Genomic DNA, 18,385 nt, shown 5'->3' with positions numbered 1-18,385 from the left:
CGTAATAGAGCTGTAGTAGCACTTTGTGTTTAACTTCATTCAAAACAATTTTGTTTGAATTGTGACAACTGTCATGTCAGCGTGCACTTAAAAAAGTTATCAAAATTGGTGAATTTTTGTGTAGTTATTTTAATATTGATGAAAAATACGCAAAATTTTTTGGCATAGTATACTTCATTATTTCAAGAAAGGTAAAAACGCGACAGAAATGCAAAAAAAAAAAAAAAAAGATTTGTGCTGTGCGTGAAGAAGGTGCTGTGACTGACCAAATGCATCAAAAGCAGTTTGTGAAGTTTCGTGCTGAAGATTTCTCACTGGAAGAGGCTCCATGGTTGGGTAGACCAGTTGAATTTGATAGAGATCAAATCGAGACATTAATTGAGAACAATCAACGTTATACCACGGAGGGGGGGTTTGCCAACATACCCAAAATACCCAAATCAATATTAAAGTTATTGGGGAAAATGAAAAAATGTGTCTTTTATAGAAAAAAATAAACACTTTTGGCTAAATGAATATATTGATCATATGTTCATTCTTCAAAAATGGGAATGATGACCCATGATTTTTGTAGCTTGAAGGTATGGAATTTTGTATGGAAAATCATGGGAATGACCCATGAGTTTTGTAGCTTGAAGGTATGGAAGGTATGGAACATGGTCTTGAAGGTATGGAATTTTTCATCTGAGGATGTTACCATTAAAACGAGGGGTTAAGGTGGACATTGGGGGGTGGCCGAACTGGTGTTCGCCACTTTCGCGATGTGCAATGTTAAGCCAAGTTATTTGCCCTCCTTGTGCCTCAGTTTTTTTCATCTATAAATTGGGAACGAGAGTGTGTGGCACTGTCATTATGATCAAACGAAGTAAAAAGTATGAACGGGGCCAGGCTCAAATACGGAGCCCCGTATGTGGGAGCTATGTGTATTCTTGCAGATGTTAAAGTTGTTTTTCACTGTTCACTACCAAGGGCTGAAATAGACTGAAGGCAACCCGCAGCAGTTTTGGGGCAAGTTGCCTCACTCTCAGTCTCAGATGATTTATTGGTAAAATGGGGGAAATTATTTGTAATCCTTATTGAGGCAGGATAGTAGGAAGCTAGGAAAATTCCTTGGCAAGTGGAGTGGGGAACCTGAGACAGAGGGATGAACAAACTGGGAAAACAATTTCCCGCCAGATGGAGACGGTCGCCAGAGCTGAAAGCCCTGGGTGCCTAGCAACAGGCAAAGCTAGAGGCCGACCTCAGCCACCGGGGGCCTTTCCTCCCTGGCACATCTCTGGTCAGGCCGTTTAGACCTCCCTGCCTCGATCTTTCCTCCCTAGAGGAAAGACCCTCCCTGGGCCTCAGTTGTCTTTCAGCTCTGGGCCCAGAAAAGCAGCAAAACCCAGTAGGCAACACAGAGACCTACTGCCATGGCTAATGAACCTCCGCCCTGATGTCGACCAATCAGTGAAGACCAGGACCCTGAAAGGATACACCTGGAGAACCTGCTGAACATTCTATTGAGATCCTTTCCTAAGACCTCCCCTGAACTCCCAGCATTTAAAACCTTCAAGATGGAGGACCCAGCTCCCTCTCTGCCTCCTGGGAGTGTGCCCTCACCTTTCCCTTCCCCATCATTCTTCCCCCCACAGGTGTATATTTCCTAAAATCCAAGGGACCCCCCATGAGACTGCAACCAGGGAAGCAATGGGCAGCGGCAGCTCGTCCCAGGCTAAGCCCTGGACCTGGCCCCAGGGCCCCTTTTTCTCTGACTCTCCAGTGAGCTGACAGCAGCCCCACCTTGGCTCACTTTCCCATAATGCTTCTCTCCTGCCGCGCCTTCTCTCCTAGGCCCCTTGCTTGTTTCGCCGTTCCCAGCTTTAATAAGTGCACCCCCAAAATCGCCTGGGCTCGTGTCACGAGGTCTTCCCTGCACAAAGCCAGCAGCCCACACGCTCCAGGCGGGCCCTGGCCCTTCCTGGTGTGAGGAAGGGAGTGGAGATCCAGGAAGGGCAGTGCCTGGCGTATCTAAGCATCCAGTCAGTTTCGTTATCCGAACCTAATTTGATGGAATTGTTGCAATCACCACCATAATTTATAACATTTTGGTCGCCACCCAAAAAGAAACCCCATACCCACTGTCACCCTCAGTTACCCCATCCTGAGCTCTAGGTGACCATTAATCTACTTTCCGCCTCTAAGGATTTTTTATCCTGGCAAATTCCACTTCCTACAAATGGAATCTTAGACTATACTATATGTCCTTCAGTATCTGCCTTCTTTCACGTAGCATTGTGTTTTCAAGGTTCGTTTATATTGTACATATGTTAGTCCTTCATTTTTGTTGGGTCTGAATACTAACTCCACTGTCTGGATAGGCCACATTGTATTTATCCATTCATCAGTTAATGGACATTTGAGTTGTTTCTATTTCTGCATACAGTACTGCTATGAACGAAGACAAGTTTCTGTGCAGATATGTGTTTCCATTTCTCTTGGGCATATACCTAGGAGTGGAACTGCTGGGTCATTTATATGGTGGCTCCATTTTTAACTTTGAGGATTGCCAGACTGCATACATGATTTTATATTCCTACCAGCAATATATGAGGATTTCAACCTCTCTAAGCCCTTACCAACCTTGTTATTATCTGTCTTTTTTATTATAGCCATGCTGGTGGGTGTGAAATGATACCTCATTGTGTGTGATTTGGGTGGGGGGTTCTTTTCTTTTAAAAAATTTATTTTTAGAGAAAGGGACAGAGAAAGAGAGGGGGAGAAACATCAATGCGTGGTTGCCTCTCTAACGCCCCCAACTGGAGACCTGGCCCCTAACCCAGGCATGAGTCCTGACTGGGAATCGAACTGGCAACCTTTTGGTTCACAAGCCAGCACTCTATCAGCTGAGCCATACCAGCCAGGGCTCATTGTGGTTATAATATGCACATCCCTGATAGCCAATTCTACCTCTTTTCTATCACAAATAATTTGTAATGCATAATACTACTTTTACTATTCTGAAGTGAAATCCAGGGATAATAGAGCTTAACTATGTCCCCGACAACAAAATATCATTTTACTTTACCAACTGCAATACAAAGGAGAAATAAATGAAATGTGTAAGAAAATGATAGGCACTTCAACATAGGTACACAAGAGATACAATATGGCAGTCAGATCTTACTTTAAAATCTAGAATTACTGTGACTTTGAAAGCACAGTGCAGTCTGACACAGAAGTGTTGTATCATCAACAAACATGCCTCAGGCAGCGCTGTAGGTGCTCTGATTTTTCCAAAACTGTGGCCAAGTTTTAGTCAGGTTATCAATGACACTAGATATGAATAATTTTGGCATGTTTAAAAAGCAACAAGGAGGCCAGGGTGCCTACAGCTGAGTGAGGTGGAGAGAAGGGTAGGCAATAAGATCCTAGAGGGATGGAGATTGTGTCAGGAGGCCCTCTGGGCCAGACATATCCAACACTGGCTGAGCATTCACAAAAAAACCACCCCTTGTCCTTGGTGACTGCAAGTGGACTACACTTCCCAGACTCCCTTGTAGCTAAGTGAGACCACGTGATGGAGTTCTGGCCAATGGAATTGGGAACAAGAGTAATAGGCTGCTTCAGGGAAAGCAAGGCATCTGGGCAGACTCCTCCGATTTGTCTGGAGCTCAAGACCTGAACTCAAATCCCCACCAAGTTTAAGAGGGCTGTCGCACCTCACCCCACGCCACTGCATGATAGTTCTTTCCCCATAAAATATGAACAATAATCCCTCTCTTAAATAAAATAGTGGATTGAAAAAAATCTAGTGCCCTGGTTGGTGTGGCTCAGTGGATTGAGCCACATGAATATTCTTGGTCAGGGCACCCACAAGATTTTTGGTCAGGCCACATGCCATAGGGCATGGGTTTGGTCCCTCATCCAGGTGTGTACGAGAGGCAGCTGATCAATGTTTCTCTCCACCTCTTTCTCCCTTTTTCCCCCCGTCTCTAGAAATGAATAAATAAAATATTTCAAAGAAAGAAAGAAAAACACTTGTTGAATGGCAGGAAATTATGTTGAATTAAGAGACTGGTTCTTTGTTATAAGAAAGCTTGTCAAACATTATTGCAAATATAAAAATTTTAAGTGTAGAGTCAAGCAGTTTTATAGCGACTATACTGATTTTTAAAAGATTTTAAGAAAATTTTTGTTGAAATTTACGTGAAAAGCTAATGTAACTGTATTATCAGAATTCATGTAAAATAAGCTATTGGAAAATATTTTCCCTGTACTCAATAGAGAATAATCACAAATCTTCACATTTCTAGCTGTAAGGAATATGGTTCAATAAAGTTTGAATAAGTCATAAACTAGGACTCAAAAGAAAAAAAAAGAACAAAGACAAGGGTGGAGGGATCTGCTCCCTAAGAACTAATCTTGGCTGGAAAATAGGCCCACAGCACCACCATGTGGCCATTTGGGAACCTGCAGGCTGGGCGGGTGGATTCTGAAAGATCCAGGTGAGTGCTTCGCCCAGGTGCGGTACTTCAGTTGATTAGAGCGCTGGCCTGAGAGCCAAGGTTGCGCGTTCGGTCTCTAATTAGAACACGTACAAGAAGCGGCCAATGAATACGTAAATAAGTGGAACGCGTAAATAAACATAAATCAATGTTTCTCAAATCAGTAAGTTAAAAAAAAGATGGGAGTATTACAAATGTTGAGACAGAGGAGGGGAAGATGTGGTGAAAGGCCCGCCAGGGAAACCGGCTCGGTGCCGGCTGGGTCAGGGAAGGCCCCCGCTGGTGCTCAGAGTGGGTTGTTACAAGTATTTGTCCAGCACTTATTAGACGCCAGGCACCGTCCTAGGCGCTGGGAACACGGGCACGTGGAGCCGACCAAGATCTCTGCCCCGGTGGGGATTAGATTCTAATGGGGAACAGGCAGCAAAGGTAGTAAGTAAAGTACCAGTGTAGGCGCTACCACGGACTCTAACATGCCCATGGCTTACAATCGACGACAACGTAGAGTCAATAAAACGTTAGAAAGCCTTGAGTCTATGAAAAAATAGCTTTAAACAACAACAACAACAAGAAAAATAGACCAGGGTAACCCTGACTGGTGTGGCTCAGTGGGTTGGATGTCGTCCTGCAACCCGAAAGAAAGGTCTTCGGTTCAATTCAGGACAGGACACATGCCTGGGTTGCAAGCCAGGTCCCCAGCTGGGGGCCTGCAAGAAGCAACCAACGATGCTTCTCCTACTCTTTCTCCCTCCCTTTCCCCTCTCCCTATTAGTACCGAAATAAATAAATAAATAAATAAATCCTTTAAAAAGTAGACCAGAGTAAAGGAGAGCGGAAATATTCAGGAGGGAAAGCACTTAAGCAGGACAACCTGTGCGAAGGTCCGAGGCAGGGGCCTGTCTGGGCGGCTGAGGACTAGCAACGAGTCCGACGTGGCTAAATCGGAGTGAGCCAGGCCGAGAGGGAAGAGGTGACAACAGAGAGGGCGTGGGACCAAATCACGTGAGGGCTTTCAGTTCTTTTTTTAAATTAAGTTTTTATTTACTTAGTGATTTGAGAGGGAAGAAGGGATTGAGAGAGAGAGATGTTGAGAGGGAGAGGGAGGGAGGGAGAGGGAGGGAGAGAGGGAGAAAGATTTGTTGTTCCACTTATTTATGTATTCATTGGATGATCCTTGTATGTGCCCTGACTGGGGAAGGAACCCATAGCCTTGGCATTTGGGGACCATGCTCTAACCAACTGAGCTACGCCGGCCAGGGCAGGCCTTTCAATTCTGTAATGCCATTGGCACCTCTTATCTTTTGATCCAATTCATTTTTTCTCTTTTCTTCACCTTCTCTCATGTCCTCTCTTACTTCTTCTTTTTCTTTCTTTTTTTATAAAGATTTTATTTTCTTATTTTCAGAGAGGGGAAGGGAGGGGAGAGAGAGAGGGAGAGAAACATCACTGTGTGGTTGCCTCTCACACACCCACTCCTAGGGACCTGGCCTGCAACCCAGGCCTGTGCCCCGACTGGGAATCTGAAGAGGCAGGTGACCCTTTGGTTCGCAGGCCGGCACTCAATTCACTGAGCCACACGAGCCAGGGCCTCTCTTCCTTCTTCAGAAGCATAGATTCTGTGGTCGACCACCGTAACCCTGTCCTTCTGCACATAACGTTAACTCCCTTGCTCTTTCTCCCTCGGTCGCTGGTGAAAATGAACCTCTGCCTTCGCTGTGCCTGTTCTCACCCAGCAGAGCTTGTGAGGGGAAGCACTTCCGATGTGGGACTGCGAAAATCAAGTGGACACTCGGAACCAATCCACAGTTTTCTTCTCCAGTCTCTCAGAAATCATTTTTTAAATAAATTGTATTTATTTATTTATTTTCAGAGAGAGGGTAAGGGAGGGAGAAAAAGAGGGAGAGAGACATCGAAGTGCAAGAGATACATCAATCGGCTGCCTCTCGAACGTGCCCCCGGGACTGAACCCGCAACCCAGGCATGTGCCCTGACTGGGAAGGGAACTGGTGATCTTTCGGTTCTGGGACAACTCCCAAACCACTGAGACACACTGATTAGGGCTCTAAGAATCATTTTTTATATGTGGAATCTAATGAACAAACTCAAAACAAGCAAAACAGAGACAGACTCATAGATGGAGAGCAGATGACAGCTGGGGGCGGGCCAGGGGGCGGAGGGATTTAGCACAAGCGGAAAAGGACCCAGGGACACGGACAACAGTGAGGTGACTGCTGGAGACGGTGTGTGAGGGCACTAAATGGCCGTGGAAAAAATACAATGAAGATTGAACTTAAAAAAACACTGAAAAAATAAAGACTAAAATAAAATAAATTTTTAAACAGTTGTTTTTTCACTTTCTCTCTCTGAACCTCTAGCATGCCTTCCCCTTTTCACTCTCACTTCTTCTTTTGCTGAAAGAAACAGAAACTATCAGAAGGAAGCTCGTCTGTGCTTACCCCAGGGACACTCCGGCCCATCTGCAGAGGGACCCAGGCACTGCTGCCCCTCCCAAGGCCATGCCTGGACAAGCCATCAGAGGCCAACCCCTCCAGTCAGGCGTGGACTCCCTTCTCCTCTCCCTACTCAAAACTTCCCATCGTGCAATATTTCCTCCCTCTCTTGCACCATTGTTTGTGCAACCCTTGGGCCTCTGTTCCTTTAGGACTTCCCCGAATATCCACCCTTCCCCGTGGTACTGCTGAGGAAACCTCCTAAAACTTGGGGATCTTAGACCTACCCTTCTGCCTGGGACTCCCCCTGCCCTTGGAACTCCATCCTTGAAGATCCCTTTCCTCCAGGGCCCACCTAAGAGACTTACCTGCTACATCATCCTGAACAAAAACCCAAGTTCAAGAGTTGGGGCCCCAACCATCTTGGAAGCAGACCCTCCAGCCTTAGCGACACCCTCCGATGATGACAACCTCATGATATCTGTCTGCAACCCTGTGGCCAAGGTGTTTCCAAATTTCTAACTCAGAGCTCACAAAAGATAATAAATGATTATTCCTGTCTTACACGCCTTGGTTTTGGGGTGATTTGTTACTCAGCATTAGCTGACTAGTACATCCTCCCAAGTCTACTTTTCTCTAGGCCTTTCCAATTCTTGTAAATGGGAGTAGCATTTACAGAGCTGAAATAACGTAAGCACTTGATTGTTTTTCTGGCAGTCATCTCTATGGTTATTTTAAAATCTTTTCCTGAAGTAAGGCTTACATAAAGTAAAATGTGAAATCTTAAATGTACAGCTCGATGAATTTTTACAATGTATGCACCCATGGAACCATGACTCAGAGTGACTCTGAAGACTCCCTTGTGCCCCTTCCTAGTCGATACCCTTCCTGAAGGACCACTACTGTTCCAGATTCTACAACTATAGATCCGTTTTGTTTGCTCTTGAACTTACAATGAATGGAATCAGACAGTGTTTTACTCTGTTTGGGCTGCTATAACAAAATACCATAAAACAAAACAAAACAAAAAACCCCACAAAACATCTTAGACTTATGACATACAATAAACTGGACACCAAAGAATTCATGTGATTCATTTTATGTGACATTCAAGAACAAGCAAAACTAACCTGTGGCCATAGACATCAGAGTGTTAGTCACCTTTGGGGGACACTGGGAGACAGTGACAGAGAACCTTCTGGGGAGCTGGAAATGTTTTATATCTATTCTGGACGGTGGTTACTAATGTATACACATACAAATCCATTAAGCTGATCATATGAATGCTCAGGTGTTAACGAGTGAAGAATGTGATGTTAGCAACTTACTTGAAATATATGTAATGAAAACAGATGGGTTGCTTGATGGATGGAGGGACAGACAACCGAACAGATGTGTAATGAAGAAAATCCAGCACAATGTGTTAATTGCAGAGTCTAGGTGGTGAGTAATGGGGTTCAGGGTAGAATTCTTCCAACTTTGTTATACGCTTGAGAAAAGTATGAAACCACACTGTTGTGCACTTAAGACTTACACATTTTACTACATGGAAGTTATGTGTTATTTTTTTTAGAAGCCCAAGGTATATGGTTAAATGAAAAAAAAAAAAAGCTGCTGATCAATGTCTTGTCTTAAATAAAAGTGCCTGCTGATATTGATATGAAAATCTAAGCCAGAAAACCAAAAGGATTGAACAAATTTTCTCACAAATGCTTGTGGACCCTGGATCAGCGGGTTTGTTGAAGAATGCAGATTCTTGGGCTTGATCTCAGGCCTTTGGAATCAGAATCTCTGAGAGTCGTGCCCAGGAATCTGCATTTTAACCAGGTTTTCTGATGCCCGTTAATTTTTGAGAAGCTTCCTCGGGGAATAAAGGGAGCAGGCTTGGCAACAGAATCACGGAGGATTATTTTTATGCTTTTTCTTTATTTTAAATTTTTATTTATCAATTTTACAGGAAGGGGAGGGGAGAGAGATGGATTTGTTGTTCCACTTATTTATGCATCATCGGTTGATTTTTGTATGTGCCCTGACAGGGGATCAAACCTGCAACCTTGGCTCATGGAGCCGATTATCTAGCCAACTGAGCTCCCCACCCAGAGCTGTGCTATTTCCGTGGTGGTGGGGCTATGGGCGATTTTTATTTGCGGTTCAGTGTTTTCCCAAAAAAAAAAAAAAAACACGGAGTGGGGGCCCTGACATTCTCCAGGTGCCACTTAATACCGGAAGGAGGGCGTGTAGCCTGGCGCGCTCTCCCTCCCCGCAGCCCTTGCACCAACCCGCCCATCCCTTCACTCAAGAAACTCTTGTGGTTAATGAGTCCGAGAAAAAAGGAAGTGGAAGTTATAAGTAAAAGCGACACAGGCTGAAACATGGGGGCTTGGGGCGCAGGAGACCCCCGCCATCGCCAGCGCTGAGGTTGGGAGTGGAGCGCGACAGTGACACGGGGTAATACTTCTGCAACGCTCTAAAATACTCCGCGCATCCGCTCAAAAATACCACTCGCTTCCGCCAGTGTCACACACCAAAAGAGTTCAGGTCGCGGTCCCCTTAGAGACACGGAGGTAGGCGGTGAACAGGGCGGCGCCTCGGGGGGCGGGCAGGGGTGGGGGCGGGGGGCGGATAGAAAACGGAGCTGCAGGACGCCTGGGTCCTCACCCGGGTGCCTAGAGATGTCTCCGCCACCTCTGCTGCTGCTGCTGCTGCTGCCGCCGCCGCTGCTGTTGACCGTGCAGACCGCCGGGGCCACGCTGATCCGGTACTGGGGACCCCCACCCCCCTAGTCTGGGACCCACTCTCCCCTTCTTGCCCTTCCAGTCCGGGGCTCCCAGCTCATTGACTGTCCACCCTGGCGCCCCAGGACCCATGGCTGCTATCTCTTCGCTTTGGGGACTCCAAACTGGGTCCTCAGCCCTGAGGTCACCCTGCTAACTTCTAGACCGCAGCCCTTTTAGTCGAAGATCCTCCAGCCCCCAAACCCTTGATTGGGGACCACTCCCCCTCCTCTCCCTATATGATTGGGAGGACCCAGGGGGCCCCCGCCTGAGCTCTGATGATCTGGTACTGGGGTCTCCAGACATGGGACATTCCAACAGATCTTGGAGACTCAGGTCTGTGACATATAAACTGAGGCTCCCCCAGATGCGCATCTTCCAAACTGTTTAGGTCTCAGTCAGCCCAGCTTTGGGGACGCACCCCAGGGCCGCTCCCCTCACCTGGCCCGTGCCTCCCCCAACCTCTGCCTTCCTGTCCTCTCCTCTCTGGATGGGCTGGAACTCTGAAGATGGGGGAAGGGGGCACAGTCTTCCAGGAATGGTCGTCCCCACTTCACATTCCTGAGCCTCTCAAAGACGAGTGGTGGAGGGGAGGGGGCAGAGCTGAGAGTGGGAGTCAGGGCTCCAAAGAGTGACTGCAGACAGGTTAAAAACTATCGCTGCACATGAGGTTTGCTGACCTGCGTGCGTAACCTAAAATACCGTGGCGGTTATTTCCCAGGTCTGCAAAAAGCCCCTCAGGAGTTACAGCAATGCAGGGCCCCAGGAACTCCTTCGAAGTGCAAATTTGCCCTGGCTGGTGTGGCTCAGTGGATTGAGTGGCAGCCTACAAACCTAAAGGTCACTGGTTCCATTTCCTGTCAGAGCACATGGCTGGGTTGCGGGCAAGAGGTAGTCAATGTTTCTCTCCCTCTCTTTCTCCCTTCCTCCCCTCTTTCTAAAAGTAAAATCTTAAAAACAAAAAGAAAGGCAAATTCTCAGGCCTCAGATCTATCCATCAGAAACTAAGCTAAATCCAGCCTGCCACCTGTTTTTCTTCTTATCTAATTTTTAAAATTTATTGATTTTCAGAGAGGAAATGAGAGCGATTTGTTATTCTACTTATTTATGCATTCATTAGTTGATTCTGCTATGTGCCCTGACTAGGGATTGAACCCACAACCTTGGTGTATTGGCAGGACGCTCTAACGCACTGACCTACCTGGCCAGGGCCAGCCTGGCACCTGTTTTTGCAATTCTTGGACATGTTTTCTAGGGCTGCTTTCATGCTCTGCTGACAGGATTGAGGGGCAGCAACAGAGGCAGCCGGCCTGGGAAGCCTTTAGAAATCAGCCTGCCATCCCCCAACCCCTGCTCTGAGTGATTCCACTTTACGCCCCCGTTTCAGAACCACTGACGTAGAGCTTTCTCCTTTTTAGCGTTTGCTTGGCTTCCATTTTATACATGCTCCCTAGCAGGGCAGAGCTGTACTCAGTGGTGGTTTCCAGTTCTCAAAATTAGACACATCCTCATAGGACGTCTTTGCATACTTGTCCCATGATCTCGTGTAGATGAAATCTCTAGAACTGAAATTGAGTTGGAATACAAGGTGTGTTAACTTTAAGGACCATGATGTGTTACCAAGCCACACTCCAGAAAGTTTGTATCCATCTACACCCCTTAGCCAACAGTGAATATTTGTAGTTCTTTGCCGATCTGCATAGAGAGAAGGGGTTTCTCATGCTTGTCCTTTTTTTGGAGGGGGGGGGTTAATGACTATTGGGGTTGAACAGCTTTCTGTGTATTACAAGCTGTTTATACTTCTTTTGCAAATTACCTGCTTATGGCCTTTGCCTGTTTCCCTACTGAATGTCAAGAACTGTGAAGGGAGCTTGTTATAGCTTCATGGCTGCCTGTAGAAGACAGAAGACTCCCAAGTCATAGACAAAAGACAGTTCGTTACTCCCAATAGCAGCAGTACCCAGAACATCAGTGTTTGTGCCAGATTTTTGAGCCCCAGTATCCACAGGGTGAAGTGAAGAGAGCCAAGTGATAGCTGCATATGCATTACAGGAGAGGAACCCTAGGATTAGGGAGCTTTTCTTTTTAAATTTTATTTATTCATTTCTAGACAGAGGGGTAGGGATGGAGAAAGACAGGGCGAGAAACATTGATTGGTTGTCTCTTGCACACCTCCAACTGGGGACATGGTCCACAATGCAGACATGGGCCCTGACTAGGAATCGAACAAGCGACCTTTTGGTTTGCAGTCTGGCATGCAACCCACTGAGCCACACCAGCCAGGGTAATGAATTTTTTATAATGGATCATAAACCTACCTCCCCTTTGGACAGGGTGCTGAGGGGTGGGGAGGACTCTCTCCTTCAAGCCTCTTCACTGAACAAAAACCGAGACAAGCCAGTCTGCGCAAAGGCAGTCCTTGCCTCTGCAAAAATGGGAGACTGCCTCCCAACACCGGATTGTCTTATTGCTTTGTAGCAGCTCTTCTCATATAAGATATTAACTCTTTGACATATAGCTTGTTATTATTTCCCCTAGATTTTTTTTTTTTTTTGTCCTTTACCCTTATTGACAGTGTTCTGTGTTGGGGGGAAGGAGCACAGAGGTTTACAATCTGAGTTACACTCATCAATATTCCCAACGTTTCTGACCTCGGTATCGCGCTTAGGAAAGCCGTCCTCTTCCCAGGGTTAGTTCAACATCTTCCGTCCTTCCAGTGCTCTGACAATTTTACATTTCCCATTAGTCTCTGATATATCTGGACTGTATTTTAGTGTATGAAATTAGGACTTGGTGATTCTATTTCATCCCCATGATGGGGAATATAGTCTCCAACTTCACGAACTAAAGCTTTTTGCAAAGGCTACCTTTATGTGAGGGTCTTTGGAAAACTGCAAGTACCCGTTCCCTGGGCTATTTGGAAGGTCTCTTCCTGAAAGCTTTCGGGGAAGGTCTGTCTCAGTTGGTTTGCTCCTGTAGAGTCTTGGGGAAATTTGTCACCATGGTCTGGTAGGTGTTTGTGGGGCTTCCTGGAAGGCCGTCATTTAAGGCTTCTCGTAACGACTGGTCCTGCATGTAGGGCCACGAGGATGTTTGCTTTGTCATGATGTTCTCTTTGGGAAAGACTGTGATAGAGGGTCCAGAGGAAGGTGGCCCTGAGCTGTCAGTATTCTCTTCTCCACAGGATCCCGCTTCGCCGAGAGGTCTACACGGGAAGCAGGACCCTGAACCCACTGAGGAGATGGGGGAACCCAAAAGAGCCGCTCAGGTTGGGGACCCCATCCCCTGGGGGCAATTCCACCTTTGTGCCTATCTCCAACTTCATGAACGTGAGTGACAGCCCCACAAAGCCCCCGTCCTCTGGCCCTTAAATTAAGCTCTTCATTCACTCTCTCCTTTTTTTGATATCAGGCCCAGTATTATGGGACAATTGGGCTGGGGACACCCCCTCAAAACTTCTCTGTCGTCTTTGACACTGGCTCCTCCAATCTCTGGGTCCCGTCCAAGAGATGCCTCTTCTTCAGTCCGCCCTGCTGTGAGCTTTCATGGGGACAGTAAGGCCGTGAGGGGCTGAAGGGGGAGGGTGGCTAGACCTTAGCTTCCCAAGCGACTCTGAGGTGCCCAAGGGAGACTCTGCTCCCCCAGTGACAGCTCCCTGACCTTCTGACCTAGGGTTCCACCATCGCTTCGACTCCAAAGCCTCCAGCACCTTCAAGCCCAATGGGACGAGGTTTGCCATTCAATATGGAACTGGGCGGCTCAGCGGCATCCTGAGCGAGGACAAGCTGACTGTGGGTGACCTCTGACCCAGGAAGGCTAACCCCTGGGAGAACCCCAATGTCTCAAATGATCTGGCTTAGGAAGGGGCTTGAGGAGGCTGAGCGCCCTGGGCCAATGGGCAGAGCTTCCCATGCGTGGAGGCGGGTTTCCTGGGGAAGGGGGCTGGCATCCCTAATGGAGAGGGGACGCTTCCTAGGCAGTGGGAGCTGTTTCCAGATGTCTCCAGTCCTGGGATTCAGGCCTTGGTTGGGGACCTCTCAATGACATGTAGGAACTGTCCTACCAGAAGTAACTGACCCCGTTTGAATCTTCCCATAGATTGGAGGAATCAAGGGCGCATCAGTGATTTTTGGGGAGGCTTTGTGGGAGCCCAGCCTGGTCTTCACGTTTGCCGTCCCTGATGGGATACTGGGCCTCGGCTTCCCCATTCTGGCGGTGGATGGAGTTCGGCCCCCACTGGATGCTCTGGTGGACCAAGGTCTACTGGATAAGCCTGTCTTCTCCTTCTACCTCAACAGGTAGTGGGGGATGGTCTGCCTTCCCCTGACTCCTAGCCCCAAGGAGGAAGCTCTGCCAGCCTTCAGGAAGTCCCACCCTCCATTCAGGAAGTCATCAAGCGCCTCTCTATTTAGGAAATCACCCACCCAACACAGGAAGTTCACCTACCCAATATAAGAAACACCTGAACCCTATTATAAGTCCCTCTCACTAAACAACACCTTCGGGTATACTAAAGAAGCTCACCACCATCAGTTTAAAAATTCTGTTTCCAACTCAGATCAGGGAATTCCATGCTGTACCCCATCAAATGCTCATCAAGAATCCCTCTTTGCTATAAAGAAAGCCCAAGTTCCACTTGAGAAAACACCAGAAGTCGGGAGTTGCCCATTTTAATCCAAGATCCACTCACCTTTTAGGAAGCTCAGCTTTAGGTTCGGCAAGTCCCACCGCCACCCCTCCTGAGGCCCATGCCCCACAGGCAGGAAGTCAGTGCCCATTCAGTTCTTCTGGTGTCCAGCCTACTCAGGAAGCCCCACCCACCTCATAGTAGATCCCCCCTATTCCCACCACTCTCAGCGAAGCCACGAAGCCTGTGGCCTCTGAACTGCAAGACATGCACTTCAAAAAGTCTCCCCATCCACTGGGAGGCCGCCCCCACTCCTACACAATCACACCTTCCAGAGCCAAGTCAGAAACCCCAGTGCTCCACCTAAACTTCTCCCCAGAAGGAACATCTGAGATCTTGCTCTCTGGCCTACTCATCAGTTTTGGCTCAAGTGAACTCTTTAAAAATTTACCCACCAAAGTCCTACCTTCCACAGCCAAACGAGGAAGTCCCACTCCCACAAGCCCCCCAAACCATAAAACCCTAATCTCCACCAAGAAAAGCTGCATTTCTTTGCGCTTCTTGCCTCGCTTCCAGTCCCAACACCTAGGCCCTGCCTGCATCTCACTGCCCCATCGAGAAACCGACCCATGGGTAGGAAGCCTCTTCCTTGGCCACTCCCAGAGCTGAGAGGACAAACTCTGGTGACACTGACAGCATTCTATCTCTGCAGGGACCCTGCCGTGGTTGATGGAGGAGAGCTCGTCCTGGGTGGCTCGGACCCAGCACACTACATCCCGCCCCTCACCTACGTGCCAGTCACGGTCCCTGCCTATTGGCAGATCCACATGGAGCGGTGAGGGACCTGGACGCCTAGGTCGGCAGGAGTGGGCCGGAGACTTATGTCCAGTGTCCTGGCCGGAAGGGCACTGGGGGCCTAAGCTCCTGGGTCTCAGGGAGGAGGGGCTGGGGACCTGGACTCCTAGGACACTGCTTCTAACGACTGCTCCCTTCTAAATCAGTGTGAAGGTGGGCACAGGACTGACTCTCTGTGCCCAGGGCTGTGCTGCCATTCTGGACACAGGCACATCTCTCATCACGGGACCCACCGAGGAGATCCGGGCCCTGCATAAAGCCGTCGGGGGATTTCCCTTATTGGCAGGGGAGGTGAGGACCGTGTCTGGTGGGGATACGCTGCGGAGGCTGATGGGGATTTAATGGCAGAACCTGGGCAGGATGCTGGGGTCCGAGGGTGGGAACTGGGTGGCCAGGAGGTATTCTAGGGCAGAAGGCACTGGACCTTGTGAGCAGCTCGGGGAAGTGGGAGGAAGCAAGGACACCCCCCAAGTGTCTACACTGAGTGACACAGTGGATGGGAGGAGATGACGACGCAGGGTCCTTCCGGGTCTGAATTTCTGTGACTCCATTGCTGTGCTCTTTAGCGCCCCTCAGAAAGTGGAGTAAACTCCGTTCCTGGGCTTCTAAGTCAAATGCCCAAGACGTATGTAAGTAGGCCTGTAATGAGCCACAGGAACCAGGCAGATCAGTGGTTATGGCCGTGGGTTGCCAGGTTGGAATCCAGCTCTGCCATTTACTGGCTGGCTATGTCGGACAAGGCACTTAACATTCCTTGGCCTCAGTTTCCTAATCTCTAAAACAGGGTTACTAATACTCGCCTCTTAGGTGGGTTGTGAGGGTTGCAGCCATTATCCATTTAAGGTGCTTCAACGATGCTTTGATGCCGTTACCACCTTCCCTGTCCAGAGTGTTGTACACTCTCTAACGCAACCCTGTTCTCACCACTCCTTGCCTTCCCAACAAGGTCATGACTATTGGTTTTCAGGAAGATAAACTTCCTGGGTTATTAATAGCGGCCTTCCACTGTATCGCTAGGACCTTGGGAGTGGTGGGGATTGAGGTAACCTGGAGAGCACACACCCCATCAGTCTTAAAAGGCAGCTTTCAGCTACTCAGCTCCAGGCAACTATAGCTTCTTGTGCAGACAGGCAGATCTTCTGGTGTGTTGGATGAAACTGAAAAGATTATTTGAAAGCCATTTGTCTGTAAATAATAACAGCACCTACTATGTGTCAGCCCTTTCCCCACGCTAACACATTTCTTTCTCACACAACATCCCTATGAAGTATTATCATCTACTTTTTCAGACAGGAAACTGAGGCAGAGAGAGGTTAAGTAACTCGTATAAGGCTGCACAGCAGCAGACGCCACAGGATACAACCTATACCACCATGGCACATAGCTGGTAATGAATTTTAAAAACTTTAGACTCAGTGTGAGACAAATTATACTCCCCAAAACGAGCCACCAGTTTTTGATCTACAATTAGAGGAAATGGTCTGATCAAATGGGAGCCAAAGGGAAGTGGCGACAATTATACAGGGTGAAAGGCGAGATGTGAGGGCTAGAGAGGGCAGCAGGGCCAGACACACAAGGCTCTGACCACTAGCTACCCGGTGAGGTATGGCACTGGGGAGCCGCACAAAGAATTGGAGCAGAGCGGGAGTCCCTCACGTCCACTCCTTTCTCTTCTCCCTCAGCACTGGATCCCGTGCTCGAAAATCTCAACGCTCCCTCCCATCTTCTTTAACCTTGGGGGGGTGTGGTTTAACCTCACGGCCCAGGACTACGTCGTCCAGGTAAGCAGCTCTCATAAAGACGTCAGAGTGGCGCGGTAAGTGGGGCTGGGAGTGAGAACTCAGACTCACAAGGACCGAGCAGAGGCCACAGAAACAATTTTTGTGCCCGGGGTTGTGGGCTGGGCGAAGCTTTGGCTCCAGGGAAGAAGCGAACTTCGTGGGCGTGACACCCAGTGGCCCGGCTTGTCACCTTGCAGATGACTCTGGGTGGCGTCCGCTTCTGCTTGTCTGGCTTCGAGGGTCTGGATATACCTCCGCCTGAAGGGCCCTTCTGGATCCTCGGCGATGTCTTCCTGCGGAACTATGTGGCGGTCTTCGACCGCGGGAACCTGAAAGAAGGTGCCCGAGTGGGTCTGGCGCGCGCTCGTCCTCCTGCTGTCGGACAGCGACGGGTGGATCCGCGCAGACGCAGTTCTCCGTTTGAAGCCGTGGTTAGACGCATGCGCACCGGATGATAGTCGAGGCCCCGCTACTCAGTAAAAATTCGCGATTTCCATTGAACCTACCTGAGTAGATTCTCTTTTCTTTTTACATGGGTTGTTTTTGGAGAGAAAAACTAGTGTCCGGATCTCTGTAGTTAAGGAAAAGGATAATGGTATCTCTCCTTCAGGGCTCACACTGGTGTGGGTGTCCTATACTACGAATCCCATGAAGCCCTACTCCGCACTGCCTCTCGTCAAAGGCACCCGGCCCGCGGAGCATCACGGACATTGTAGTCCACGTCGTGTTCACGGCAGGCTGGTGGCGGGCACAGACCCAAGGTGGGAGGCGACAGGTCGCGACAGCAGCGACAGGTGGCAGTGGCGGTTGGCTGAAATCGTAAAGGGTTTTCCAATTCTCGTTCTAACGGGAGGTGATATCATCCCCGCAGACCTCATCTCCTGTCCCTCCATTCTCTTCTCGGGTCCGGGACACTTGGGTCCGTCATAAAGGCGGGGCTTGAAGCCCCCGGGTTGGGGGGAGCGGTGCTGCCCCTCCTCCGGCGATGATGTCACTCCCCCTTCCGCAGCCTTTTGCTGCCCAGAGCTGGGCCACCCCTCCCCCCTTCGCCAGCCCGGGATTTTCCCCATCCCCGCCCCGCTTCGACTAGGGGTGAGTACAGGGTAGGGGTAGAAGTGTCAGGGGACCGCAGCGGAAAGACAGCCTAAATCCCAGTTGTGGGGGCGGGGGACTCAGGAGATGGGGACTCAAAGATTACAGTGGAGAGCTTCCCCCCTCACTAACGATCTTTGGGGGCCAAGGTGTTTGGAGAGCCTCGGGGGACCGAGATAGTGAGCAGAATTCCCACATTTTGAGCTTTAGTGTCCGCGAGACACTCTTTCCTGAATTTGGAACTGACAGGAGTGGTGCGGAGGAAGAAGATCCTAGAAGTCAGGAAGGGAAAGGTCCCCAGTTCTAGGGCCTTGGGGAA

General features: G+C 48.8%; 1 protein-coding gene across 1 annotated transcript; it reads left to right on the top strand.

Moving 5' to 3' along the window:
• The first annotated feature begins 9,588 nt into the window (after positions 1-9,588).
• Positions 9,589-17,772, top strand: NAPSA (napsin A aspartic peptidase). Its single transcript, XM_054588778.1, has 9 exons — positions 9,589-9,695; positions 12,896-13,040; positions 13,123-13,246; positions 13,384-13,502; positions 13,810-14,009; positions 15,051-15,173; positions 15,340-15,484; positions 16,876-16,974; positions 17,172-17,772. Exons 1-9 carry the CDS (start codon positions 9,610-9,612, stop codon positions 17,427-17,429), a joined length of 1,299 nt encoding a protein of 432 aa, XP_054444753.1. The 5' UTR covers positions 9,589-9,609; the 3' UTR covers positions 17,430-17,772.
• The last annotated feature ends 613 nt before the right edge of the window (positions 17,773-18,385 follow it).

The sequence above is a fragment of the Pteronotus mesoamericanus genome, unplaced genomic scaffold (genome assembly GCF_021234165.1).
Source record: "Pteronotus mesoamericanus isolate MK-2021 breed Mesoamerican mustached bat unplaced genomic scaffold, CSHL_Meso_final scaffold_137, whole genome shotgun sequence".
In the NCBI taxonomy this organism is placed as follows: Eukaryota; Metazoa; Chordata; class Mammalia; order Chiroptera; family Mormoopidae; genus Pteronotus; species Pteronotus mesoamericanus.
The sequence above is the reverse complement of the archived record's forward strand: the minus strand, read 5'-3'. Positions and strand labels throughout refer to the sequence as shown.

Excerpts from the sequence above, each read along its gene's own strand:
- NAPSA (XM_054588778.1), top strand. The coding sequence starts at position 9,610 with ATGTCTCCGCCACCTCTGCTGCTGCTGCTGCTGCTGCCGCCGCCGCTG. Across the intron at positions 14,010-15,050 it reads TTCTCCTTCTACCTCAACAG|GGACCCTGCCGTGGTTGATG; the intron begins GTAGTGGGGGAT and ends CTATCTCTGCAG. Across the intron at positions 15,174-15,339 it reads TGGCAGATCCACATGGAGCG|TGTGAAGGTGGGCACAGGAC; the intron begins GTGAGGGACCTG and ends CTTCTAAATCAG.